This window comes from Teleopsis dalmanni, chromosome X (genome assembly GCF_002237135.1).
Source record: "Teleopsis dalmanni isolate 2A chromosome X, ASM223713v2, whole genome shotgun sequence".
In the NCBI taxonomy this organism is placed as follows: domain Eukaryota; kingdom Metazoa; phylum Arthropoda; class Insecta; order Diptera; family Diopsidae; genus Teleopsis; species Teleopsis dalmanni.
This window is the reverse complement of record NC_051848.1, coordinates 23,951,896-23,977,762: the sequence shown is the minus strand read 5'-3', so window position 1 is coordinate 23,977,762 and position 25,867 is coordinate 23,951,896. Positions and strand designations below refer to the sequence as shown.

The window sequence follows — 25,867 nt, the reverse complement described above, 5'->3', positions numbered from 1 at the left end:
ATATAAATATAAATTAACAAATTGTTTAAAATATGATTGGTAGTGATTGTGGAGAAAATGATTAATCTAATAACAAATTTAGAGATAAGATATAGAATTGTTGGTATGGACAGAAATAGCATCAAAAATATAATTTTTATTTACAGTTTTAAATCAATCAGTTAGAAAAAAAATCTAAACAGAAAAAGCGCAAAACTTAATTTTTAAAAATGTTCATAAAAAAAAATTATTTAACAATACTAAATATATAATATAAACTGAGTTCAATCAACTTTCCATTACATACTAAAATAAAATAATATAAAATATATAATATATGATAGCAATTAAATTAATAATATAATATAATTTGAAATAAATTTGCGTTTTTTTAACTGGTCTTATTATTAAGCTGTAAGTTTTGATCCTGTTGCCTCTTGGTGCGCTGCTCTTTGCGCCATTCCTCTATACGCTGCTTCAATTCAACGTTTGGCACGAGCATATCTTCAGTAAGTAGTTGCCGATTAAATGGATCAGTACTGCTATTAAGCAAATGTCGTGTTATAATGGAACGATCCATAATAGTACCAGAGGGTAGAATAACTGGATCAGTCATTAAAGTATCCATTAAAGGATCCCTAAATTCATCGGGCGCTTCAGCACATTCATCTTCTGCCTTTTGATTTGCTACTACAAAACAAAATTTTTTATTTAATTTATTTTTTAAATATATATTAAAAATTTTTTGCGAATTACCATAGATATCATGTGCCTTATTAATAAGTGTTCGAAATTTCTCAACTTCAACAGCTGAACGTATTCGTAAACGTTCGATACGATTGGCGGCATCATCAAATAAGTGTTTTTGAAAGGATCGTTCGTCTGCGGCTAATGATTCAGCAAATCTATCACAATGTAGATGTATATATATATCGAATATTTGTCCAAGCAAACGTCGAGGCTCCCACCCATATTTTATGGGATTTCTAACCTTTAAATCATTACACTTCGGGCCGCACAACTGTTGCAGATTGAAATTCAGCATAGAACTTAAACGGTCAACAAGTTCATTACGCATAAATGGCTCCTTTATATCATGCTAGAAGAGATAATACGGAAACATGAACACATGGCGAATACATATACAGTACTTTCCGCTTAAACTGACTTCAAAGCGTTGGAAAAAATGATTCCTTATTAGTGAAGTTCGTTTTAAGTGAATCCTATATATGTAAATCAATTATAGGCCCTATGCTCAATAAGGAAAAGGGGACTAGAGTAAATTAATAATGCTGTTACATTTTAATTATTTTTAGTAACTACATATATGTTATTGACGAAGAGAACGGCAAGTTCATACATGGCGCAGGCAACTTGGTCTTGAACTTGGTTACATTCAACAGAACGGAATGGAAGAATCTAATTCTGGCATTCTGCTTCTCATAGGATCTATGTGAACTAATATATATGTATATATATATAGCCGAAGGTTCGTTATAAACAGTATAATTTTAAGCGAAAAGTATTTTATTTTTCTACGTAGTTTAGAGAGAACACATGTATTGATTTTACCACAAAATTTGTAATCAGTGTATACATTTTGTTTTGACTTTCATTTTAGTGTATCCATTTTTGTTAAGTATAAAGGTAAACTTCTTTCAATAGAAAAGACATGATATATAATATCTTTACCGTTCTATAATTTATTATATATTTTTGTTATAATAATCAAATTCATAATTTTGACTACATTTCGGGGCATCACTGTTATACCAGTTTTGCAGATATATAAAGCAGAAAAATGAATTTGGTACGCGATTGCGCCAGTAAGAATAATTTCATGCCAGGGAAACAGAAAAATGCTGAATTCTTTTTTACCAACCTAATATGCATATACAGTGTTGTGCATAACAAAAGCAACCAAAATTGGCCCATCAAATAAATAAGTTTTTTGTCTACTTTTTACTTTTCATTCAAAAATCTAAATACACAGTTTTATTTGTTATTGTATTAGCTATTATAAAAAAACAACAAAATCTACAATTCTTTATAACGGGTTAATTAATTCACACAAATAATAAAATATTGCGAAATGCGGCTGTGCAAAACAATAGCAACTGAGACAAGATCAATGATAGATCTATGACCAAAGTACATTCTAGCAAGATATTTTTTTGATTTTTTACATTTTTATGCTGTGATTTATGTTTTTAAGCAAATTAGAACATAAACACAGAATAGTTCAATATTAAATCAGGTAATGGAAGTACGTTTTTATCATGGCTCGTGACACGTATACTTTGAAGTTTAAAGATGCAAGAATTGAAAAATATTTAAATGGCAGTGCTCAAATGAAATAGCCAAAATATTTAAAATTAATTAGTTTATTGTTTCGCAGCTTATAAAAAAATATAATTTGACAAAATACCGTTAAAACTGTTTATTTGGGTGAAGCCTCTCTTAAGATTACTTGTAGAATTGATCGAAACATCATAAGAATTACAAAAAAACAACCATTCGTGTCGTTGAAAAAGGTTGTAGCCGAGCTTAAACAAGGTGTTGACTCTAGTACTGTACGCAGGCTTACTCTCGAAGCCGGTTTCAAAAGTTACAGACCAGTCAAAAAACCAATGTTGACTAAAAAGCATTAGCAAAAGAGGTAGATTTTTGTTTTTCTTTTTAATTAATATTAATATACTTCAGTTAGATCAAATTTCGCGTGGAATCGCTTAAATTAGACTCTTACTAAATGGAAAATAATTTTTTTCAGCAATAAATCAAAATTTAACATCTTTAATTCTGATGGGATGTGCACAGTGCGTCGCGAAAAAGAAAAACGTTTGTATTCGCGTAACTGCCAAGCGACTGTGAAGCATGGGCGTGGGTCAGTAATAATTTGAGTGTTCTTTTCAGGATTTAGACTAAGATCTTTTCATGAAATTCATCAAATAATAGCCCAACATGTGTACAAAAAAATTTTAGAAAGCCATATGGTACCCCATGGCGGATGAGAAATGTCACTCCGACGGGTATATCAGTACGATAACGACCCAAAACACACCTTAAAGCTGATAAGAGAATGGATTTTGAAAAATGGAATTCCAATTTTAGATTAGCCAGCCCAAACACCTGATTTTAATTCAATTGAGAACATTTTGGTATTCTCAAACGTCGCTTTGGGGGTCGAAAAGTTTCCAAATGTTTGAGGTCATGAAAGATGAATGGTGTAAAATTCCAAATAGTTTTATTAACAATTTAATATCACCTATGACCCGTAGAAGTGCCCAAGTAATAAAAAGCAAAGGACTTTATACAAAATTTAGAAAAATAACACAAAAATTTAATATAATAAATAAAGTTGCTATTGTTCTGCACAGCCGCATTTCGCAATATCTCATTATTTTTGTGAATTATTTAACCCGTTATGAAGAATTGTAGATTTTGTTGTTTTTTTATAATAGCTAATACAATAACAAATAAAACTGTGTATTTAGATTTTTGAATGAAAAGTAAAAAGTAGACAAAAAACTTATTTATTTGATGGGCAAATTTTGGTTGCTTTTGTTATGCACAACACTGTATATGAATTAGTTCATTGTTTACAAATATTCAACTCATCAGTATAAGGAGCGGTACACCACTCAAACTGAGAAAGGATACATCTTTTTCTAAACATATAAATTATAATGAAATTACCGTCAAATAATGAAACATTTCAACTGTTTCACGTCCAAGAGTTAAATAAGATCGACATTGACGTTCATCAGTTGCCAATTGTGAGAGACGATTTTGTTGTCGTTCTGGTTCTAATTTTGCCCAAACTTCTTCATTTTGCATTAAAACCTATTAGTAGAAACATAAATTTTTAAACATAAATAAAATATTTGATAAACACTAATATAAATATATACTTGAGTTTGATGTATTCGCTTAAGATTTTCGAGACACTCATCCAAAAGGAATGTTGTGTCATTCATAAGCATATTGATGAATTTTACAAATTGATTGCCAGATTTTGATTCAGTTATCATAACTTGACGATGTATCGGATTATCCCACATTGCTTTAAATAAGTGACTGATATGATATCTATAAATTTAAATAATATAATTTTTTAATAAGAAATCAAATAATTATTTAAATTTTGAATTAATAATAATGGTGCATTACCTTATAGTAAATTTATCGTAGAATTCAGTGCTCTGTCCAGTGGTTTCAATGTCAACATAAAACTTCATAAGTGAACTACATAAAACAGTTTGGGACAGCTCATGGTACCACATCTACAAGTAATAATATCCTTATATTAATATCGCTACGTAACTAACATTCTAAAAGTATTATTTATGCTTACCGATGTGTACAGTACGTTTGGCGAACCTAATGAAAATACGAATAGTACCTCAATTAGTTTGGCAGTGACATATGGATTTTTGATAAGATGCTGCGCACAAACAGTTGTAAGCAGCCATGTTAAAATTGAATGGTCAATATAATGACGCATTTCAGTCGAGACATGCTGCATAGCAAATAATATAAACTCAGCAATATCATCAGCATACCATTCAGGCAGTGCACAAAATTCATCGTTTGGCTTCAATAGTTGCGGGTTCGTTTCCGATACAAAAGAACCTGTAATCTTTCTTCCTTCCATTTGGTGCAGCAAATATTCACAAACAGTCGAATAAAATGTCATGCACGTACCCAAGAGTTTTGAATCCAATAAACATACTTCACTACACAGTTTTGAACTAAAATAAAAATATTTAATATATTATATATTTTCTTAAAATACATTTAGAAAATAAAAATTTATTTTGTATCTGCTGAAGTTTTACATCCCACAGTTAATTAATTACGATTAATTAATCTGATTATAAATATAGTTAATTATTCTCAATATGTATTTTATAATAAAAGGAAGACTGCACGTTAATTCATACACGGCTTCGCTGGTTGGATACTATCATGAAAATGAACGACGATATTCCAGTGAAAAAGAAATTTGAAGTGATAGTTGGAGGAAGACCGTGTCTACTTTTGGAGCGGAGTGATCAAGTTTAGAGAGCCCTAACCGCAATTGATGTACGAGACTGGAGATGGAGGAGTATTGCGTCATTTCAAAACCCGGTAACTGAGGCTTATTGTCATTTAATTAAGTAAGTAAGTAAATATGAAAAGTATAAAAACTAAATACAAACACATTGCCGATTAGGAAAGAATTAAATAAAGAAATAACAAAATTTTACAACAAATAACTATGCAAGTGACTTGAAGATTACGATTTAAAAAATAATTCAATATCAAAGATTTATTATGAATACAACTAACCAACTTGCTCAATGATATACTAGAGCATAAACCCTATATAATTAATACAATGAATAGTCTACACCTCTCAACTCTTCTTCCATGTGACTTAATTTATATTTAACAATATTACGATTCGACATTCTGTAAGTGCACCCTATTTAGCTCTATTTACATCTCCGTATTCATTACGTAGCCATAATTAAGCTTCTACATGCCAAGTACAGATCAGTACTTGATTTTGTCCAGGTCCATGAGATCAAGAGAATTCGACGTAGATATTGGTTTATGAGTCTTAATTTCCCTTTCGATGGTGGTTTTTCTATGTTTGTGTGGAATACAGTAATACTCTATAGATTGGAGCAACTATGGCATAGTACACATCGTCGTTATATATGTTATTTAATCTTCTAGTCGGGTATATGTTTCCGGTAATTGGCTTTTAATAATTCCATTACTTCATGTAGTCTAACGATACATAGTAAAAGTCATTACATATATTTTTGCCATAAACTCAACTTCACAGCAACGTTTCGAAAAGTTGTCCAAAAACCTCAATAAATCATTTAATATATTTTGCAAAGATAGTAAAATATATAGATAAGAAATAGAGATACACAAACAGACAGACATGAAGTCAGACAGCAAATGCTGTTGTTATAGCCCGTGGAAATGTGCTTGAAAAACCCATTTGCGGGGTGCCGAAGGGCATTTAGGACGTAGACTCGACCATTCTTGGTACAACAGGAAATCGATTCATTCTGCTGTTTAAAAATGCATATTGTTTATGGTATCTAATATCTTTTGCACCAGTTTATAAACATTTTGACATACTTAATATACTATTTTCACATTATTCATATGAAGGACATAAAAAAAAAATATACAAAATATATTAAAAAAAACCTGTATATATATGTGTACTATATGTGTACGTCAAGAATTGCTAAATCTTACCGTGCTAGTTTTTTAAGTTGTTTAAGCCAACGATCACGAAATTGCTTATTTCTTTTGGCATATGAAGTGTTTTCCCAGTGTGATTTTGTGCGATCAAGTTCATCAATTAGTTTCTGCAGTTCTTTTATTGCACGCACCTTTTGACGATAGCGTTGAATAGCAGGCATAAAGCCCAAGTGATGCGCTTGCAACGTTAAAAACCAACATTGCGTTTGAAAGTTGTCGGTGTGCTCAGAGTTGGCATATTTTTTTTCAACAAATTCCTTATACTCCTGCTCTGTGAAGCGTAGCTTTGTATCGTTATCAATAGAAACCATTGAATCTTTATAAAACGGAAATACTGGATCGATACGATCTAATTTTATTTTGACTGAAAGTTGTTGCAAGATGTTCATTAAATTGATAATATATCCATCACGTGCCAACATTTTTTCTTCGCAAGCAAACTGTGCACGACGCTCATTAAAACGTAATATTCTAGCTATATAGTCCATGGTTATAGAACGACTACTTGTATTAACCAATAATGAATGGAACACAGAATACATTAGAAAACGCATGTGTTGCAGTTGCTGAATAAAGAAAATAATGACATTTAATCCTCTTAATAGTAACATCTTCATAAAATATAATTATGGATAACCCAAGAACATAAAGAAGTAAACTTACCCAACGAAATTTTGTCGAGTTAATGGCTAAAATACTACTTTTACCATGCGTATCTGCAAATTTAACATTTTCTTCCGCAAATATTGAAACTGATAGGAAAGGACCCAAATAACTGCACTTTACAATCTCTCGGCCAGGTATTTCAGAGCAAGTAGTAGGTAAGAAATTTGGTTGTGCTACCATTAAATCGCATAAAGGCCGCGATGAACCAACTTTGATTGTAGCCAACTTCGTTAAAACTTCAATTTGTTGAGTACAAATGTTGGTTGTACATATATTTCGTTGCATTCCAATAAATAATCCTCGCAATACTTTGCTAAAAATTTTCTGAAAAAGTGCATTTTGTTTGAGATAGCACTCTGTTACTACCAATCGTAGTAATTCTTCAGGGAAGCGTTCTTGATATAAAAATTCTAAGAAACATGATTGATCGATTATATCAGACGATGTTGTAAATAAACAACCTGATAGCACCAATATTGTAGAGTGTGTTATATTGTCCATAATCAATGAAAATATTTCTTCAGTTAGTTTATCATATGGAGATATTGGTTCTCCATGATTTGCAGAATATAAATCTTTAGAATCGCTATAATGTTTAAACGCTTTGGTTAGATACAATAATGCTTTTATTTGTGAAGTTGAAAGGTTTGGATACGGTGTAGGGCATAAGCCAATTCCATTTCCAGCGCTGGAACCAGTAGCAAAGCTTCCAACTACAAAAGTAAAACAATAACATAAACGAGATTGCAATAATGGATTCAGAATATTTTATTACTTACCACTAGTAAAGCCACGTGAAGTAGTGGGGAAATTAGCATCAGTGTCAAATGTATTACTATTGACCGATGCTGCAGCCTTTGAAAGTATTTCTTGTATTTCAGAATCATCACTTTTAATTTTTTTCGGTGTGGAGCCGTTAATGTCACTACCATTAGCGCGATCATCACTCATATGAGATCTGTTTTCATCGCCGTAATCATCGCTTTTAATTACCTTTTGCAAGCTTTCCATTAAAATTGTTGAAATAATAAAATCGAAATTGTAACGTAAATATGGATAATCTTCAAGAAGGGCGGCAGTTTGGGGACATATTATAACACCAACGCAATTTTCATTCCAAGTAGCATTAAGAATTTTAGAGATCATCATCTCTAAACGTGCATTTGCACTTTCTCTTGTTTCTGTTTTAACTTCAAGTGGAGGTTCTTCATTTACTTGCATACATTCAATATATGCATTCTTATCTGTCTTTGCGTCTGGCGACGTTTGTAATAAAAGAGACGGCACAGAGCTCACTGAATCTGATTTAAGATTTGGTGTCAACACATCTAAGTTTTTTGGTATTGTGATATCAGTGTCAACATCCATCTTCTGTGGAAGCTCATTGGTGTCTGTAGTTTTAACAATTTGCTGTGAATTGTTTTTTGGCTCTACTGGACAACGTAGTAAACGTGATGTATGTGAAACATTTGTTGGACGAACAGCTTTAATTGTTGAAAATGTAACGTTTAAAACAGTTTAAACAAAAAGTATTGGCACTAATTTAATAAGAAATTAAAAAAAAAAATCTTACCAAAAATTTAATTAAAACTACGCTTGGCTTTGTTGTACTTTAATAAGAATGTATAAATCAAAGAAAACGTAAAAAATAAACTTCGGCCGCACTAATAGTACAATGCGTGCTAATAGCAGGTATATCACACAGGATCTGGGTTCTAATCCTATTTAGTTCTGGTATGAAAACAAGTTTTATCTTAGAGCTTAGTGGCTCTGTCCCGGCATAGAGCTCAAATATTTTTTAAATTTGCAAAAATGTCAAATATGAACTTCATCTGGTATCGCTAAAAGCCCAAACAATGTATGCATGGCTTTCCTTCACAGTTTTCATACGAACGCTTTAAAATAAACCAGCAGATGTACAAACCATTTTTTTAAAGACTAAGTTTTCTTATCAACAAAAGGTGTCATCATACCCCTACCCAATGAAATTGGTACAATAGAACTCATCTGACCGTTGTACCGCAGTAGTAATAAAAAAGAATAAGATTAGGCTTGGTTATATTAGCGACTCTAAGGATTCACTTAGGTCTATTGCTGCATTGTGTTAACATATAAGGAGATTTAAAACCACCTTAAATTTTTGGCAAAGCCTAACATGCTGATTAGAAACAGAGCATGGCCTGAAGCTGTCCAAGTTTTTCAAAAAAGGAAGTTCTTAAAATAGTGAATCGGCGAATGAAATAAAGCAAATGTAAGACAACTTCTTCGTCCACTGCATAACTGCAACAGGAAGACTGGTATCTTTACGAGATATCTCAAGGAGAGTGCTAAATTTTTTCTTAACAGAACGTTAGTTCTATTGCAAGTTGGTCTTGCATACAGATGTTTGGATATCGTTAAGTCTTCCCATTTTGCATTAAATTGCTCAACACAGAAAGACTTTAACAACTGTTTGCATGATATCAGCAGCTTCATTAGGTGTTCTGAATGTTTGCCTAAAACACCCCATATGACTATCCCTATGACCTGGAAGCTACAATAGAGGGATATTAATATCTCACTTGGAAATCTCATTTACAGCAGCATAAGGAATTAATTGGTTTGATTGATATGTGGTATGATATGTAGTAGTGCGTATATTTATTACACACAAGTTCATGAACACAAGGTGGATCGTATAATCAAACATTTTGGAACATACATTGAACAAGTTTTTCAATTAAAAAAGATTGCAATACGAGTAGCAAGTCTTAGTAAGATTTAATCGTGATTAAAGAGAGATACTACACCGAATTGGAAATCTGCGTCAAAACGTTGGTTAGCACTAATTACATAAATAAGTCAGTGAATACAATAAAAGGAATATTTACTCTCTACTACAGCTGCTTCTCGTTTTGGCTCGGTAGTCGAATTAGTTTTAGCTAAACTTGTTGCCGCTAAGGTCCGTAATCTTCGTGCGCGTATCTGATAATAAAGCAAACATTTAATGCACATAAAAGCTAACATTTATTGTTTTATTCTCACCTCTTCCGGCGTCAGTTCAGTCTGATAACTTGATTTTTCTTCCATAATACTAAAATTATTTGTTTTTCTGAAAAAAAAGAAAAAGAAGATATATAATTAAATGAAAGCGATTTAGTCATTGATACTGAAAACTGAAAACATATGGAAATGCAATTTTTTTTGAATAACAATTATTTAATTTGGCACATAATTCATTGATGGCAAGGTGATTGTCTTATTATAAACTGTATTAAATCTTTAAATGCGCGCAATTTTTTTTGTGTTTATATACTTAATAATTTGCTATGTATTTTTAAAAAAATTTATATATAAATATTCACTGTTTGTTGGCTACAGTTTGCATTGTTATTTTTGTTTTTTATTGTTTTTTTTTCTTTGTTTTTATCTATGTCGATGTAAAATGTGTGCTCTGCAATGATTCCACAATTTTATATTACGAATAAATATCTAGCACGGGTGAAAGAACTAATAATATGCGGAATACATAATGCGCAATCATTTTAAGACAATTCTTTATACGAATATCAGCCGTGTAAAGAACGCAAATGACAAGTTCATGGCTACACGACGGATGCTAATATGACATTGTTTATATTAGAGAATAGGTAAAAATTAAAATTGAAAATTAATGATTTACAACAAAGAGCATATTACTTCCTACTGCAAAACGCATCGCCACATCGATTGTTCTTTATATTTGGAGCCAATCAGTTCTCCAATCCGTCATTATTAGGTGAAAGATACACAAATAATATAGGGCGAAAATAAAGAACTGAATCGACTTACTGATGATATCCTGATAAAACCATATCGCCACACCGATTTTCCTTTTTATTTAGAGTCAATCAGGTCTCCAATCCGTCATTATTAAGTGAAAGATACACAAATAAAATAGGGCGAAAATAAAGGACTGAATCGACTTACTGATGATATCCTGATAAAACCATATCGCCACATCGATTATCCTCTTTATTTAGAGTGAATCAGTTCTCCAATCCGTCATTATTAAGTGAAAGATACACAAATAATATAAGGCGAAAATTAAGAACTGAATCGACTTTCTGATGATATCCTGATAAAACCATATCGCCACATCGATTTTCCTTTTTATTTGGAGTCAATCAGTTCTTCAATCCGTCATTATTAAGTAAGAGATACACAAATAATAATATAGGGCAAAAATAAAGGACTGAATCGACTTACTGATGATATTCTGACCATAGAAATATTATGGAGAATACAAAAAAATCAAATTATTTTGTTTGCTTTAGTACTTCACTGGGTGTATCTCTAGAGGTAATGGTTTATATTCGTCTGGAGATAAGTCCGATAGCAACTTCTTTTCACTTTCTTCAGCTTGTTAACAATAGATGAGGTCACAACATTTACAATTTGTCAGTTAACTTAAAAAGGTATCCTTTGCTACTCTGCCGGTTTGCTGACCGAAACATTCGCAAATTTTCTCTGTTATTGCTTAACTTTAGCTATTAGATAAAAGAGGTATTTAGAAATGTGCTTCTTTGACAGACTGTCAGATCACTCATGGGTAGAAACAAAACATATATTAAATTATTTAAACAAAATATATTTAAATATATCATTGGGGTTTTTTGCGAGGAATATGGTTTTAAGATAACGAACAATTACGAATTATAAATAGAATAAATATCTTCTAATCAGTCACTGCAACCAATTAATCATCTCTAATTGATTGGAACACATTATAACAAAGTTGAACACGTAGCAAATTGACACAAGTTTTTTAATCTTTTTTATAGATCTAAAACTATGAAACTAAATTTATTATATTAGTACAATTTGCTCAACTGAAAAAATGGAAAAGATGTTCAACTTTTATAATAAAGTTGAACTAAAAATAGATAAGGGATGATTACAGTAAGAAATCTTCCATATATCAAGTAGGTTTAGTTTCCACGACCACAAGATGAATACCATATACATTGTGACCGAAAAGTTTTCGGAAATTCTCATTTAAAATTCGCGCGCTGTATATTTTTCGATATTTTAAGTTTATGTAGTTTGGCAGCACTGTCCTTAATTACTATGCCAAAAATGAGCGCGATCTGTCAGACAGTTCGTTTACGGCAGCTGTTGAAACCAGTTCACCTCAGTAGTGCGTTGCGAAAAAAACAATGGAAAAAAATATTGATCAAAGAGTTTGCATCAAATTTTGTGTTTCGAACGAATTTTCGTGTGCAGAATCGTTGCGAATGCTACAAAAGGCTTATGGGGAATCAGTTTTATCGAAAACTCAAGTTTATGAGTGGTACAAAGCCTTTCAGGACTGTCGTACGACCGTCGAAGACATGCCGCGTTCTGGACGACCTTCGACCTCTACCACCGACGAAAACATTGAAAAGGCAAAGGAAATCGTGTTCAAAAATCCTCATGTGAGTGTTAGAGAGATAGCACGAGAGCTAGGCATCGGTCGTGAGATGGCTCGTTTGATTTTGGTGGACAATTTGTGTATGCGACGTGTCAACGCTCGGCTTTTTCCGATTCACCTCAATTTGTTCCAAAAACACCATCGTGGACAGGTCTCGTTAGACATGCTTGATCGTGCCAATTCCGATCCAACTTTCATGGAACGCATCATAACGGGTGACGAGACATGGGTCTACGAGTACGACATGCAAACAAGCCAACAATCATCGGAATGGAGAGGAAAAGACGAGCCGAAACCGAAAAAACCACGCCAAAGTCGCTCGAAAATCAAGGCAATGCTGATTGTTTTCTTCGATATTCGTGGTGTGGTGCATCATGAATTCGTCCCTGAAGGACAAACAGTCAATAAAGCCTATTATTTGACTGTTTTAAGACGTTTGCGTGAAAATATCCGCCGTAAACGGCCTCAATTGTGGAAGGATAATTCATGGATTTTTCATGACGATAATGCTCCCTCGCACCGAGCCAACATTATCAACGATTTTAAGGCCAAACATTCAATAAATACCATCGAACAGCCCCCGTATTCACCTGATCTTGCACCGTGTGACTTTTTCCTGTTTCCCAAACTCAAATTACCACTCAGAGGAACGCGTTTTGAATCCATAGAAGACGTAAAACAGAATTCGCAGAGGAAACTCAAAGCCATACCGGAAAGCGCCTATAAAAAATGTTTTGATGATTGGAAGAAACGTTGGCATTTGTGTATCGCTTCTAATGGAGCATATTTTGAAGGAGATAAAATAAATATTGATGAAGATTAAGAATTTTGCGTTTTATTTAAAATTTCCGGAAACTTTTCGGTCACAATGTATGTATGTATAGAGCATGGTTCGGTGTAAGAAGAGCTATGCAGTAATCTATTTTGATAGTTATTCTAATACATTTTAGAAATGACAACTATATTCAAATATTAGCTATGATGTACTGCAACCAATATTTCATAATATAATCCCACTCATTCCCCCACTCAAATAATAATTCTAGAACTGATTATGAATTGTTCAAAAAGTGACACTTAATATAATTACTAGGAGTTGATATTTAAAAGCTTGTCGTCATCATTTTATTTAAAAATGTATCACAATAATCATAATATATGTGCCAAAACTACATATATTGGATTAGATAACTCTTATAACTGCGATATAAATAATTGAAATTTTTTATATATATATAATTTTTTTTTAACATCACGATATAAATATCCATTTCGTCGAATACTGCTTGTGCCATGGAGATTTAAAGGATAAAAATTTTGGATATGAATCTTTAAAATCCTGTAAGTTGGGTTCATTACAAAGAAAGAAATAGCCGATTGAATCAGAACAGGCAATTCCTTACTACGATTACAAGTCATCTCCGTCGTGTTTCAAGAAATCAAAACTATCAATTGTTCCAGTTCTCTGTAGAATACGAAATTGAATATATAACCTATATTATATATATATCACATGTATTATATATAAACTATATTATATATATATATCACATGTATTATATATAAACTATATTATATATATATCACATGTATTATATATAAACTATATTATTAATAAATACTCTCTTTTATGGTTACTAACATTCGAAACTGAATAGGCAAATAAAAATTAAGAAGAATCTCTGTATAACTAACACTTAAAAAACTATGGTTATGTTCGTACAAGGTTGCCACTCAAACCTAATGGTTTGGTAACCTATGGTTATATTCATTTTAAATTATTAGAAAGCTTATATAAAATGTTTGAAGACAGCAGATTTAAAACTTAATGTTGTACATGTATTTCAACAAATAAAAACAATCCAATAATGAAAAATATTGTAACAAACTTAAATCCAAGAGAAAAAAAGTTTCCCTTTTCTCTTTTTTTAGTTTACAGTCTACACTTCAGCGCTTGAATACCAGACCTATTTTTAGAAATCAATAATGACGAGAAAAGACAAGAATTGTACGTAATATGCTAGTCAAAAATTTCAGCTGATAATACGACAAATCGAATAGAGCTCTTTGCATATAATGCGAATTTTAAAATAAAATGAATTGAACTTATATTTATTAAAGAATCATATTGATTATATAGACTATATATAGAACTATTGCGAAATTTTTGATGACATACACTAATTTGAAAAATTTGATCTAAATACAATTATTGAAACAAATTTATATATACAGATATGAAACAAATATAAAATCGAAAGAATATATATACAATATTTAAGGACGGTATATAATATACTTAAGGACGGACAGACGGTGTTTCATAACAAAAAATTCTAGGATAAAATCTATAAGTCCCTGTAGAAAAATTATGTCAACATTTCTTAATATAGTAAAATACATATACTCGTCTAGTAATATCTGCTATGCATGTAAATAAACACCAGCATTTATAGGTGGATTGGAGTAATACAATGAAATGCCTAGCTTTGATATTTGTCAAAAAATTAATTTGGCAACACCACATCCAGACAAAGAAGGCATATGTATAGAAACTCTGAATTAGTTTCAATCACTCTTCAAAAGCAAAAAGTTGAAAAGAAAGACAGCAGACCGTCTTAGTCTTTCAAATTATGTCGCCTTTAGTTAAACTGCTTAATCTACACTTCAGGATCGACAAGACTTTTAATATATCACCTGAGTATCTGCGACGAACTCTTAGGATGATTGGACGATTATTTTGGGAGGATTCGATTACGATTGGACGATTGAAAATGGACAATTTGGATTAGACGATTAGCAGACAGTTGCTGTGGTTTGGACACATATAAGGAATTGATGTACTTATGCGTGAAAAGTAACTTTTTACTACATGACTATATCCTGATCAGACAACTGCAATAAATAATAATCAGACTGCACTCATAAAAGATCAAATATAAATGCGTATAAATGTTTTTCTCATACACTACTTATATGCATTCATATTCGTCACAGAAAAGATTCATAAGTGTTCATAAGTCAGAATGCATATTAATGAAATACAATCAATGATTCCAGAATGATTTGAGTATTGAGCAGTCATTGCAGTTCTCTGAACCTGATCGCAATTGAGCTAGGACAATTCTTATTGCAGATGGAAGCCGTCGTTATCTTTGAAAAATATTTAGTTAGGCAAAGTTAACGTAAGACTATTAAGACCTTAATTGTAGGACAACTGTGGTCATAGAGAGGATACCGTATCTGTATGGTAAGCTTTAAGTCCAGGTGTACTTTATGTATTCGGTTATCACTGTGTTAACTTAAACTTGAGTAATCCTGTTGAAAATATTTTATTCAACACTTTCTTAAAATTATTATCATGTATTCGATTTAGAAGTCATATTTATTGTTTGCAGATGATATAATGGTAAATTTATGTAGCAATTATTATGAATCAAATATACCATATCGACAAGAGACAAACCTACTCATCAGTAGATTCCATCTCATTGAGATGGTAGGATTACTGTGCTTAGTTTTTAATTGTACTCTTTCCACCATATTCACTCCAATTCAAACTCACTATATTCCACAATTTTGTTTTTTATGGATAGTCTGTGCATGTACTGCGACCTGAAAGATTTTTTGTGCAGTCATTCGGCCAACTAGTCTAATTCCAAACTTTTGAAGAATTTTGTCACAATTGTGAGTGGTATTTTAGCTAGGTGTTTAGAACTCGAAATTCCACTACCTATATAGTTAAGTCTGCGTTTTACCACGGCTGAGTAGACGCTGTTTTCTGTTGCTCTTGACAGAGTCGGTAGGAATCGTTTTCTGCTAGGCCAATCTTTTTAATCCACAAATTTTACTCATTACTCATCTTATCCATCATTCATCCAATCTTCCAGTTTTTGCGATGTCGCGTAAAAACTTTTTGTTTTTTTCTTGTCGGATTTACCCAACAATAGTGTAATGATGGTACTAGGTACCGCAATAAAAAAGAAAAAGACTTGATTTGTGTAAATATTTTCACAGTTTTGGGAAATGTCCCGTGTCAAGAAAAAAAAGAAGAAACAATACATATTTAAAATAATATATTGTTTTAATGATTTAAATATGAATAAAAATAATATAATAAGCGGTTTCAATAAAAATATTAATTCATTCATAAACAAAAGTTATTTGACGTCATGCAGAGTGACAAACTAAGTTTTAAACTTTACAGAAGTTTACTTCTACAGATAATGCTATATATTTCAAAGCCCAAGCTACACAGACATATTTTGTTTTCATTATTTCTGATTACTGATTACTGACACGGCAGGTGGAGCTATATATTTCGTCAAATGATTGAATCTAATCTGAACTACTAGTTAAAAAAAATGTAAAAACACAAGCTAAAATTGTTCACGAAGATATATGCTTTGTTTCATTATGAAAACCTTAGGACTTACATATTATTTATAAATTGGATAAAATTTACAGACCTTAGATGGCATATTTTAATGTATATTCAGCATACAGCCCAAACATAACGCTATCATGTTATCAAAGCAACAACAAATTCTAAGAATTATAGAAAAAACCCATAATGATTCTCAATATTGAGATCAGTAAAATGAAAATAAAAAAATTATAGATTTATTTATCGTCAATTCAATATACATATAATCGAATATTGCAGTCATACTCTAATAAAATTTCTTTTAACTTTAAAAATAAATTTATAAATTTTTCTTCATTTTGCATCAATATATAGATTTCTTTATTGAATGCTTTAATTTGTATATTAATTACTTTCTGTAGACGATTTATCCTTAATTTGTTTGGACAATATATAAATTGCCATAGTAATCCTTTAAATTGTAAACAAAAAATTCCTCAATCTCATAACTAACTAGGTTATACATTGAAAATTCAATACTATATATGAATTGGACTAATAAATATATTCTTTATTAATTTCCAAGTGAACTCATTTATTCTATTGATGCAAATAGGTAGTACTTTACTTGTATTAAATTTATATGCAAAAATAAGTAACAGTCAAGGTACCAGCTTACGCCACTAAAACATTGAAAAAAAATAAAAAAAAGTTTTAGCCAACAGCATCAAAAAGTGAAGAAGTAATATATATATATGCAGTCAAACTTCCATAGCTCGAAGTTCAATTTTGTAAAGAAACGGTTTGACTTATGGAGACTTGGAATAAGTTTTTTTTTATTTTTTTTTTATTTTTGAAAGAAACTAGAATCACATTTTAAGATATTTATTTATTTGAAATCAAATAAAGCACAGAAGTTACAGCGAAGTGAAACATTCAGAAGTTAGGGTTTGGGATTTTAATTTTTTTTTCTTATTTCCAGTAAAAAAAATTCCAATTTATTCCAAGCCTTATAGTGATCATCAGATAGAGTATCATTCGTTTGTAAATAAAAATTCAGAATTTTGAATGAGTCTGCTATTTCATTCTTGGAAACCTTATGAACAATTTCATCCGCCATTCATGACCGTGTACGAGTTCAAGTAAATTGAGGTGAAGTAAATTGAAATTTCCTAGAGATTTTTTGTACTGCACTTGTGAAAATAATTATTTATTTATTTATTGCACTTATTTATTATTTTTGGTTAAAAGTTTTCAATTCATTTATTAGATTTTTGATATAATTTTCACAATGGTAACACCTAATTTACCTACTTTTTATCTAATTGATTCTACTCGAAATTCTAGTAAATACCAACATTCGCTGCCATACCGACATAATTTACTGTTTCCTTCAATTTACCATCAATTTACTCGAACACGACCTAAATACAAAAATTCGACTTATAGAATGCACTGTCCCACATTCCTATTGGCACATGTTAATATTTTTATTCGAGTTATAAAGAAATTCGAGTTATAGAAGTTCGAGTTCTAAAAGCAGAATTGTATGTAATTTGCTCTCTAAAACCCTGTTGCACTCTTTTTAGTTCGAGTTATAGAAGTTCAAGTTATAAAAATTTAACTGTATATATATTGTGTAAATGAGTACCTCATTTCATTATGCATTGAATGCTCTGAAATAAAACTCGCGGTTCTAATTTCGAAAAGTTCTATTTTTATACCTTCACATAAAAAAGTGTAAAAAAGGTATATTGGGTTTGTCAAGACTTTTGTAACACATTGAAATATCGTAGACCCAAAGTATTTATGATCTTGATCAGTTCGACGAGTTAAGTCGTAAAGTTAAGCCCTGTGTATCTGTCAGTTTCATACCAAACTACTCGCTTAGTTTTTAAGCTATTCGAATGAAACTTTTTGCACAAATTGTTCGGGTTCCGTCTATAAATATTTGTCGGATTGGCCAAAATCGGGTGACTATATTCTAAAACTGATTTATAAAGTGAACAAACGGAAATTGGTTTTAAGAAAGGTATTCAAATGAAATTTGTTACAGAATGCTGGCAATACACTGATGGCATAAGGTGCTGACGGAGCTCTAGTTGAAAGACTGGAGGTCTGGACACCTAATTAAGTTTGATTATATGAGAGAATATATACAAAACTTAAATTTATATCAGTTTAGTTTTAGATAAAGCTGCCATGTAAAGGTACAGATTTTTGATAGAAAACAATTTTTTTTTAGTATGTACTTCAAATATAAAATGTTTGATTTTGGAACATATATTTCTTAGAACTTTTTTATTTTTCAATGTTTATAATAGATTAAATATATATGCATTATCATATAAATGAGAACACAATGTATATCCAAAGTTGTGTATAACGGGTATTTAAGCTCCGATAAAACCAAAGCTTACGTCTTCACTTTTATTATATTTTTTGCACTTTCATATCACTTCAATTTTCGAAAATTGACCCACTCGAAAAACAAAGTGGTGTTAATTTGTGGGTGTATACTGAATTGTGAATTAAAAATTTAATTTCTATTTAATTTTGTACAAACTAAAGTTCAAACCTTCAAACCTAATATTGATTATGGAATCATAAAATGTGGAGTCATACTTTATTATTATTATTGTTAGGAGAAGTGGCGCTGCGATCGTCGGGTCTATTGTGCCCAATCAATACTTTAGTATTACATGAATTTCTAATTTCTGAAGTATAGTTAAAACGTCATCACTACTTTTTTTTAGATTATAAGCGAGTATCAATAATTTTTGAGTATTTGTGATTACCGGGATGTCAAGCACCGTGTATTTTCTCTCATTGTTTGTGTGAAATCTAAGTGAGTTAAAGCTTAAATCTATAAAGAAATCTTATACTTACAAAAAGAGGCAGAAGCAGTTATACTGCTGTGGTGACTACGAATGAATTTCGAATAAATAAGGTTGCGGTTACATTGCATGCGAAATTTGTCTTGTGTATTCGTACATATGTTTTTGTATGAACACGTCACATGTTGCGAATACATTGATTGCGAATTGACAGTTCTGCTTGATTTGGTTTGAAAACAAAATGGATAGTTAAGATGAAATGTATTTAGCGGTTATTAAATTATTAATTTATTTCAAATAATAAAATATTTTGGGTGCATGATTTGTAATTATCAAGCTATAAAAAGGGAGAGTTTGTTTGTTCTTCAACCAAAAAAATTAGCAAATCGCAATCCATTTCCTAAAAGTAACATATGTTTTCAAATATATTTCCATTCATAAAATTAGAATTATATGAAAACAACATAAATCTCTCAATTTCACAGTTTCCACCTTCGATTTCGCACGCACGAATGAATTTCAAACAAAATATTTTGTTAAAAAAAATGTTCGCACGAGAGAAATAACACGTCGCGCGAATAGTTCTTAGCAACTGTGTAACCTCTCATAATCTATATAAAAAAAATTTAAGTAAGGTGTTTGATTATCAGCTGAGTAGGTCATATAAAAATCTGACATATACTAAACAATCAATAGTATTAAAAACAAGATTCGTATGTGTAATCATTTTGGGGAAATAGTTGTAATTCAATTGGAAATATATGGTATAGTAAACAAGACAAGTGAGAAATATATTCACCCAGTTGTTCCAGATAACAGTTACATTGTTTTCAAGTTTTTATGAGAACAATGTTCACATTACTAGACAATTTCACAAGTCACAATGCATTGTAGAGAGAAACTCAGAATAAACAACTAAAGAGCAACTGGGTAACGAGAGGACAAAGAGGAGAGGTCACGAAATCTGTACAAAACATGGAAACATTTTATCTATAAGACACTTAACTTTATTTGAAAGTGTGATCAGTGATTGACATATATTCAGATGGGTCATGTGTATGTCTACATGTCTTAAAGATGCGTTAATTGGCATATCGATCCATTTTCAACTGGGTAGATTTAGACAATACACATACTCTTACAGTTTTTAAAAAGATTATATGTACTAAAATCTGATGCAAACAATCATAGAGCAGCTGTAAAGCTATAAGCATTATACAAAAAACTTATCTACTTATTTACTTTGTGCCTCTCGTATACACTGTCTTTGCCCAGCTCATATATGGCGGCTACTTAACACTTTAGGAGCTACATTTCTTGAGAATCTTGATCCATTACAAGACCTCTCACTAAACAGAATAAGCTTCGTCATAGGTTTTAGGTGGTTTTAAACCCTGAGTCTCCTCTCTATGCGGTATCATAATGGCCCAATAAATCTAAGTGGTTCACCTAAAAATCGCCGGTATAACCTAACCTATCTATTTATCGTAAATAAAAGTCAATTATAATAATATTTATTAAAATTTTTTTTTAAAATCACTAGAAAAAGTACAGAAATAAATTTTATATCAAGTTCTGTAACTATAAAGCAATCATATTTTTAATATTTAATTTTTTTTGGAAGAGAATAACTTTAAATTTATCTAAATTGGAAAAAACATAAAGTTATGTAGAGCAGAAACCTACATTGCTTAATACATAATTTAATATATAAGTGACTAATGCAAAAGACAAAAGATTCATTATTTTTTTATTTTTTGAAATTACATAAACATTGTAAAATTACGATAACAAGAATTTTTATAAAATTAAATGTTAGACCATGGCATAATATATTTTACCTTAGCATAAAGCTTTTTAATATGTTTTAATGAAAAGAATTAGTTTTGGAATGCGTTTTAATTTAATGCCATTGCTGTTGAAATGAAATATGTAAAAAGAATTCCAAACTCAGAGATAAGTTTAAAAATCTGGGGTTTTTAGTTGGAAATTATTATTTTGTAGTTGCATAAGTCGAAAACTTATTTAGAACAACTACAGCAACATTTTTCAACATACTCTGTAAATAATAAGCGTTCCAAATCATTTTTTCTGATCTGGCTAGGCCCAGAAACTTATGACATATTACGCAGCAATTTTAGTACTAGTGAGATGGAAAGTAGAACATTTAAAGACTTGACGCAAAGTCTAGCCGAATTTTTTCAGTCTAAAATATAAGTGGTAGCTGCCAGGCATAAGTTCTACAAAGCAACCATAAGCACAAGCCAAACCGAGAGAGAGTGAACTCAAAATTTTTAATTTGGAAGGAATAGAATCTGAAACCACAAGATCTATTTTACTTACTTCATGGATTTGGACAGTATGTTTGCGTTACATTGTTTAAATAGATTTCTTTCTCTCGTTTTACATCAGTACCGGAAAGAACTTTTCTTTACAAAACCCAAATAGTACATTGATCTATGTAAGAACTGCATAAACTCTTTTAGTAATATCCGTAATTTTTTCTTACAGAGTAGCAAAAAATTTCTCGCAACTTACGAAAGAAAACATGTAAAGCAACAACAATGCTCTTAAAATCCTCAGAGTTATATTTTACTCGCAAATAATTTTATGTCTTAAGTTTCAGTGTAGCCAAATTCAAAAATCAATCTATTGTGAATGTGCACTGGAAATATGTTGCAAATTCCACTTATCCGTTAAAATCGTATGAGCATTTCAGTTACTAATAAATTCAAATACATAAATAAATGAATTTAAATATTCAAGATAGAAATCCTAACCAATGCCCTTCAAATATTTGTTTTCTTTTATTTAAATTAATTAATTTTTAGTGTTAACAATTTTCACATCAAACAAAGCATTTAACATATTTTAGTTTTAAAATATTAATTTGTTTCAACCAGACTTAATGGTGTTTTTTTACAACTCTGAAAGAAAAAATTAAGGCTTACTACTTATTATTATTATTATTGTTAGGGGAAGTGGCGCTGCAACCGTCGGGTCTATTGTGTCCTTTCTGGGTTTAAAGTAGGTTTCTAAGCCCTTCTGCGTCTATAAAAAGCAGTACACAATTTTGTGAGGTGGTATTTTAATTTACAGTGCCCTGTTAGGATTCCTGTGATAATTCTAGATTTTTCTTTTGATAGGTTCTTACAATCCTGGTATCTCTTATTGTTATAGGTACCAATAAGTGATTTGGATTGTGTTAATCCTGGTATATTAGCCTAGTAATACTTTTTATTCTGGTTCTCCTTTATTTTTATGAGAGAAAGGAGGGTTTTAGCGTTTTATTCATGTAAAACAGCTTGTTTTTTTACATTTTACATATAAAACATATGGCAAATATTTAGAATTTTGGTAAGTTTCCTTGTGGGAATTTATTTTTAAGTATTACATTCGACATTTTTCGCTTTAAATTAGGTAATTTATTTATAACGAGCTCATTTATATAACAGCACTTTGTATGGTAAATTATTCTCATTAGCGGCGTTAATGAGACAAATGGAAACATGGTACAGCTAATTTTTAAACTTTAATTGAACTCCACTTTTCTGTAATATGTTAATATATTGCACATAGGCACAGCATGTGGCAAAGTAAAATGCTTAGAAATAAAATCGAAATTTTGAATAAATATTGTGATAAAATATGAGTTGTATTTGAGGGAGGTAGAAAGTATGACAATTATACCTAAGATGTGTATAAGGAGTATGAGGGCACGTCTGAGCAAAGATATAAACATAATAATTCAACTTTATTGAAACAGCGTTTAGGTACCAAAAAAAAAAAACCTTTAACTGATACTTGCGAAATGGAATGGGCTAAGAATGGAATGGTGAGGATTTACAACCCTTTAAACAGACTTGTCTGTCTACTTGTCTGTCGATACCTTAGATACACACATGTGTATTAAACAAGTTAAACGTAATATATTTTTTATGAATTATTCGCACTAGATTTGGTGCTATAAAATTAACAATTCTAATAGAATTATTTAGATATATAAGTACATATAAATAGGTAGAATTATTCGCACGCAGGCTATAGCTGCGCATCAGTTATCTTTTTGCACGGTCATGCTAGCAACAAAACGATTTAACAGCATCTCCTCAAAACAAGAATATCCGACCGAATTGAGTTGTTTTTGTTTGCTCTTTGTTTGCTTTCGATACCAGAACTGCAGCAACACATATGGGAAGAATAAACAAAGAACTGAACAGTTTCTGTGACTGAACTGGGTTTATGTTTTAGCTTACATTGCATCCATTTCAGTCACGCCATTTAATTATAATTAATAATAATAGTAACTATTTTTTAGAAATTTAAAATAAAACAAAACTAATTATTAGTTAAAGTAAAATAAAATTAAGACAGAAATTTTCTAGCAACGCAAATGTTAATTTTAGGAAATTTATAAATATTATGTCAACTACGCGTCAATTTCTGAAACTTTCCAAATTTATCAGCACTACACTCACCTTTATAAAATTTATTGAATAAAAATTTTTTAACTTGATGTTATTGCTTAATATTTTAACATTGATACACTTGAGTTTTTTGGGTTTGCATAAATATTTTCGTTTTAACAGTTACTTGCTGCAGACACGAATATAGAAAATTTTCTTTGAACTAATTAAATATCCCGTTTTTATTAAACGATAATCTCTGAACACCGCAACGGTTGGATTTTCTTGATCAGACTTTTTTATTTACGTATTAATGCGATTTACATTTGCCCTGAGTAATTTTCTAGATATTTCACATATCAGCCAAACACAACATTCACTAGCATTCATTCAATTAATTGACTCCGATACCAATTGCTAAATAAAACCCAACAAGGGATAGTGAGTGTTGATAAAGTCAAATGACTTAGTACAATTTTCATAATGTTTAAATGTCAAATAACAGTGTTGCTTCTCATACTTTTTTGTGTAGATCTATTTATCATAAAATTATAAAATAAATTATTTTATATATATATTAAATTATAATATATTTTGTATAAAATTATAAAATAAAATTATATAGATAAATAATATTTACATATCGTCTTACATAAACAGATAAAATATAAGTAGAATTATTTTTTTATAATATTTTGTTATATATTTTATATTTATATTTTATATATATTATTATAATTTATATTTTTAGTATACGTTAATAGGTGTATTCTTTCGTCATTAATGCTCCAATAGAACAAGTATCGTTTAAAAATTAACATGCATAACAAAAACAAAATTTGCAAAAATAAGTCTAATATCCTAAAACTGCTTACTAAATCAGCCACTCGCATTACAATAGATCTTTACCTTTGTAAGCATGTTGCAAAAGAACAATTAAAATAAGCACTGATTTCAATGACAACTCTGGATAAAACGGAAATTTTGTTAGGCTTACATATCCAAAACACGTAACAAAATTTAAACTTTAAGTTTCGAGTATAATAATACACGAATGTATAATAATTCTTTGCAATTATTGGTAAGTATATTATTTTTTACATAATTGTGAATTAAATATGAAATTGCATGCCTTTTAACAGCGTAATAATAAATAGAAAAAATAACGTGTTTATTACGTTACAATGACGACATGAAATACAAATAATTAACGAAATCATTCGGCTACAGTTCACTGGATCTTTTGTACGTACTTCCAAAAATAGTTCACAATAGACGAATTTTTATTCTTGGCAACATACGATTTGAACTTATTAGTTACGTTATTTCAAAATGGTTGGACTAAATACGTTATTTTTTTTCATACGTTATTTTTAAAATAATCCATTGTTCCTTTTGTGATATGCTACAAAAATAAAAATAGTGTCAAATGTTAAAACTGATCTATTGTGAATGATTTTTGAAAGAAAATGAAAATTTACTGTTAGATGACAAAGGAATTTGTTTATTATTAATGCACACTGTTGCGATTGTTAATAAATAAATTTAAATATTTAAAAAAAGAGATTCTTTTAATAAAATTTGTGAAGATGACTAACAGTTTACTAATTGTGAATAAGTCATTCGTTAATTATTTATTAATAGATTTATAATTTCTGTAAATGTTCATCAAAAAATGTAATATATGAATAAATAGAAAATTTAATCGTCATAATAAAAGGAAAATGTTATAAGACAATTGCAATAAAACTAAAACAGTGTTAAATACTGCTCATTTAGCATTAACTACTAATATTAGAAGTTTGAAAATTATATAAACAAATTTACTAAATTCAGACAAAAACAAACAACAGCTGAGTTGTAAACAAAGGTATTGAGGATTTAATAAAATTTTTGTTCTTTAATATAA

The 25,867-nt window shown here is 30.3% G+C and overlaps 1 protein-coding gene across 1 annotated transcript; it reads right to left on the bottom strand.

The window, feature by feature from the left end:
- Nucleotides 1-326: 326 nt before the first annotated feature.
- Nucleotides 327-24,402, bottom strand: LOC119687234 (ubiquitin conjugation factor E4 B). Its single transcript, XM_038101491.1, has 12 exons — nt 24,031-24,402; nt 9,943-10,009; nt 9,789-9,882; nt 7,698-8,402; nt 6,916-7,631; nt 6,247-6,818; nt 4,334-4,730; nt 4,150-4,262; nt 3,891-4,068; nt 3,676-3,822; nt 736-1,078; nt 327-669 (listed from the first exon to the last, which is right to left on the bottom strand). The coding sequence occupies exons 2-12, from the start codon at nt 9,985-9,987 to the stop codon at nt 371-373; spliced, it is 3,609 nt and encodes a 1,202-aa protein (XP_037957419.1). The 5' UTR covers nt 9,988-10,009; nt 24,031-24,402; the 3' UTR covers nt 327-370.
- Between the last annotated feature and the right edge of the window lie 1,465 nt (nt 24,403-25,867).

Excerpts from the sequence above, each read along its gene's own strand:
- LOC119687234 (XM_038101491.1), bottom strand. The coding sequence starts at position 9,987 with ATGGAAGAAAAATCAAGTTATCAGACTGAACTGACGCCGGAAGAG. Across the intron at positions 7,632-7,697 it reads TTCACGTGGCTTTACTAGTG|TTGGAAGCTTTGCTACTGGT; the intron begins GTAAGTAATAAA and ends TTACTTTTGTAG. Across the intron at positions 4,069-4,149 it reads TACGATAAATTTACTATAAG|ATATCATATCAGTCACTTAT; the intron begins GTAATGCACCAT and ends TTAAATTTATAG.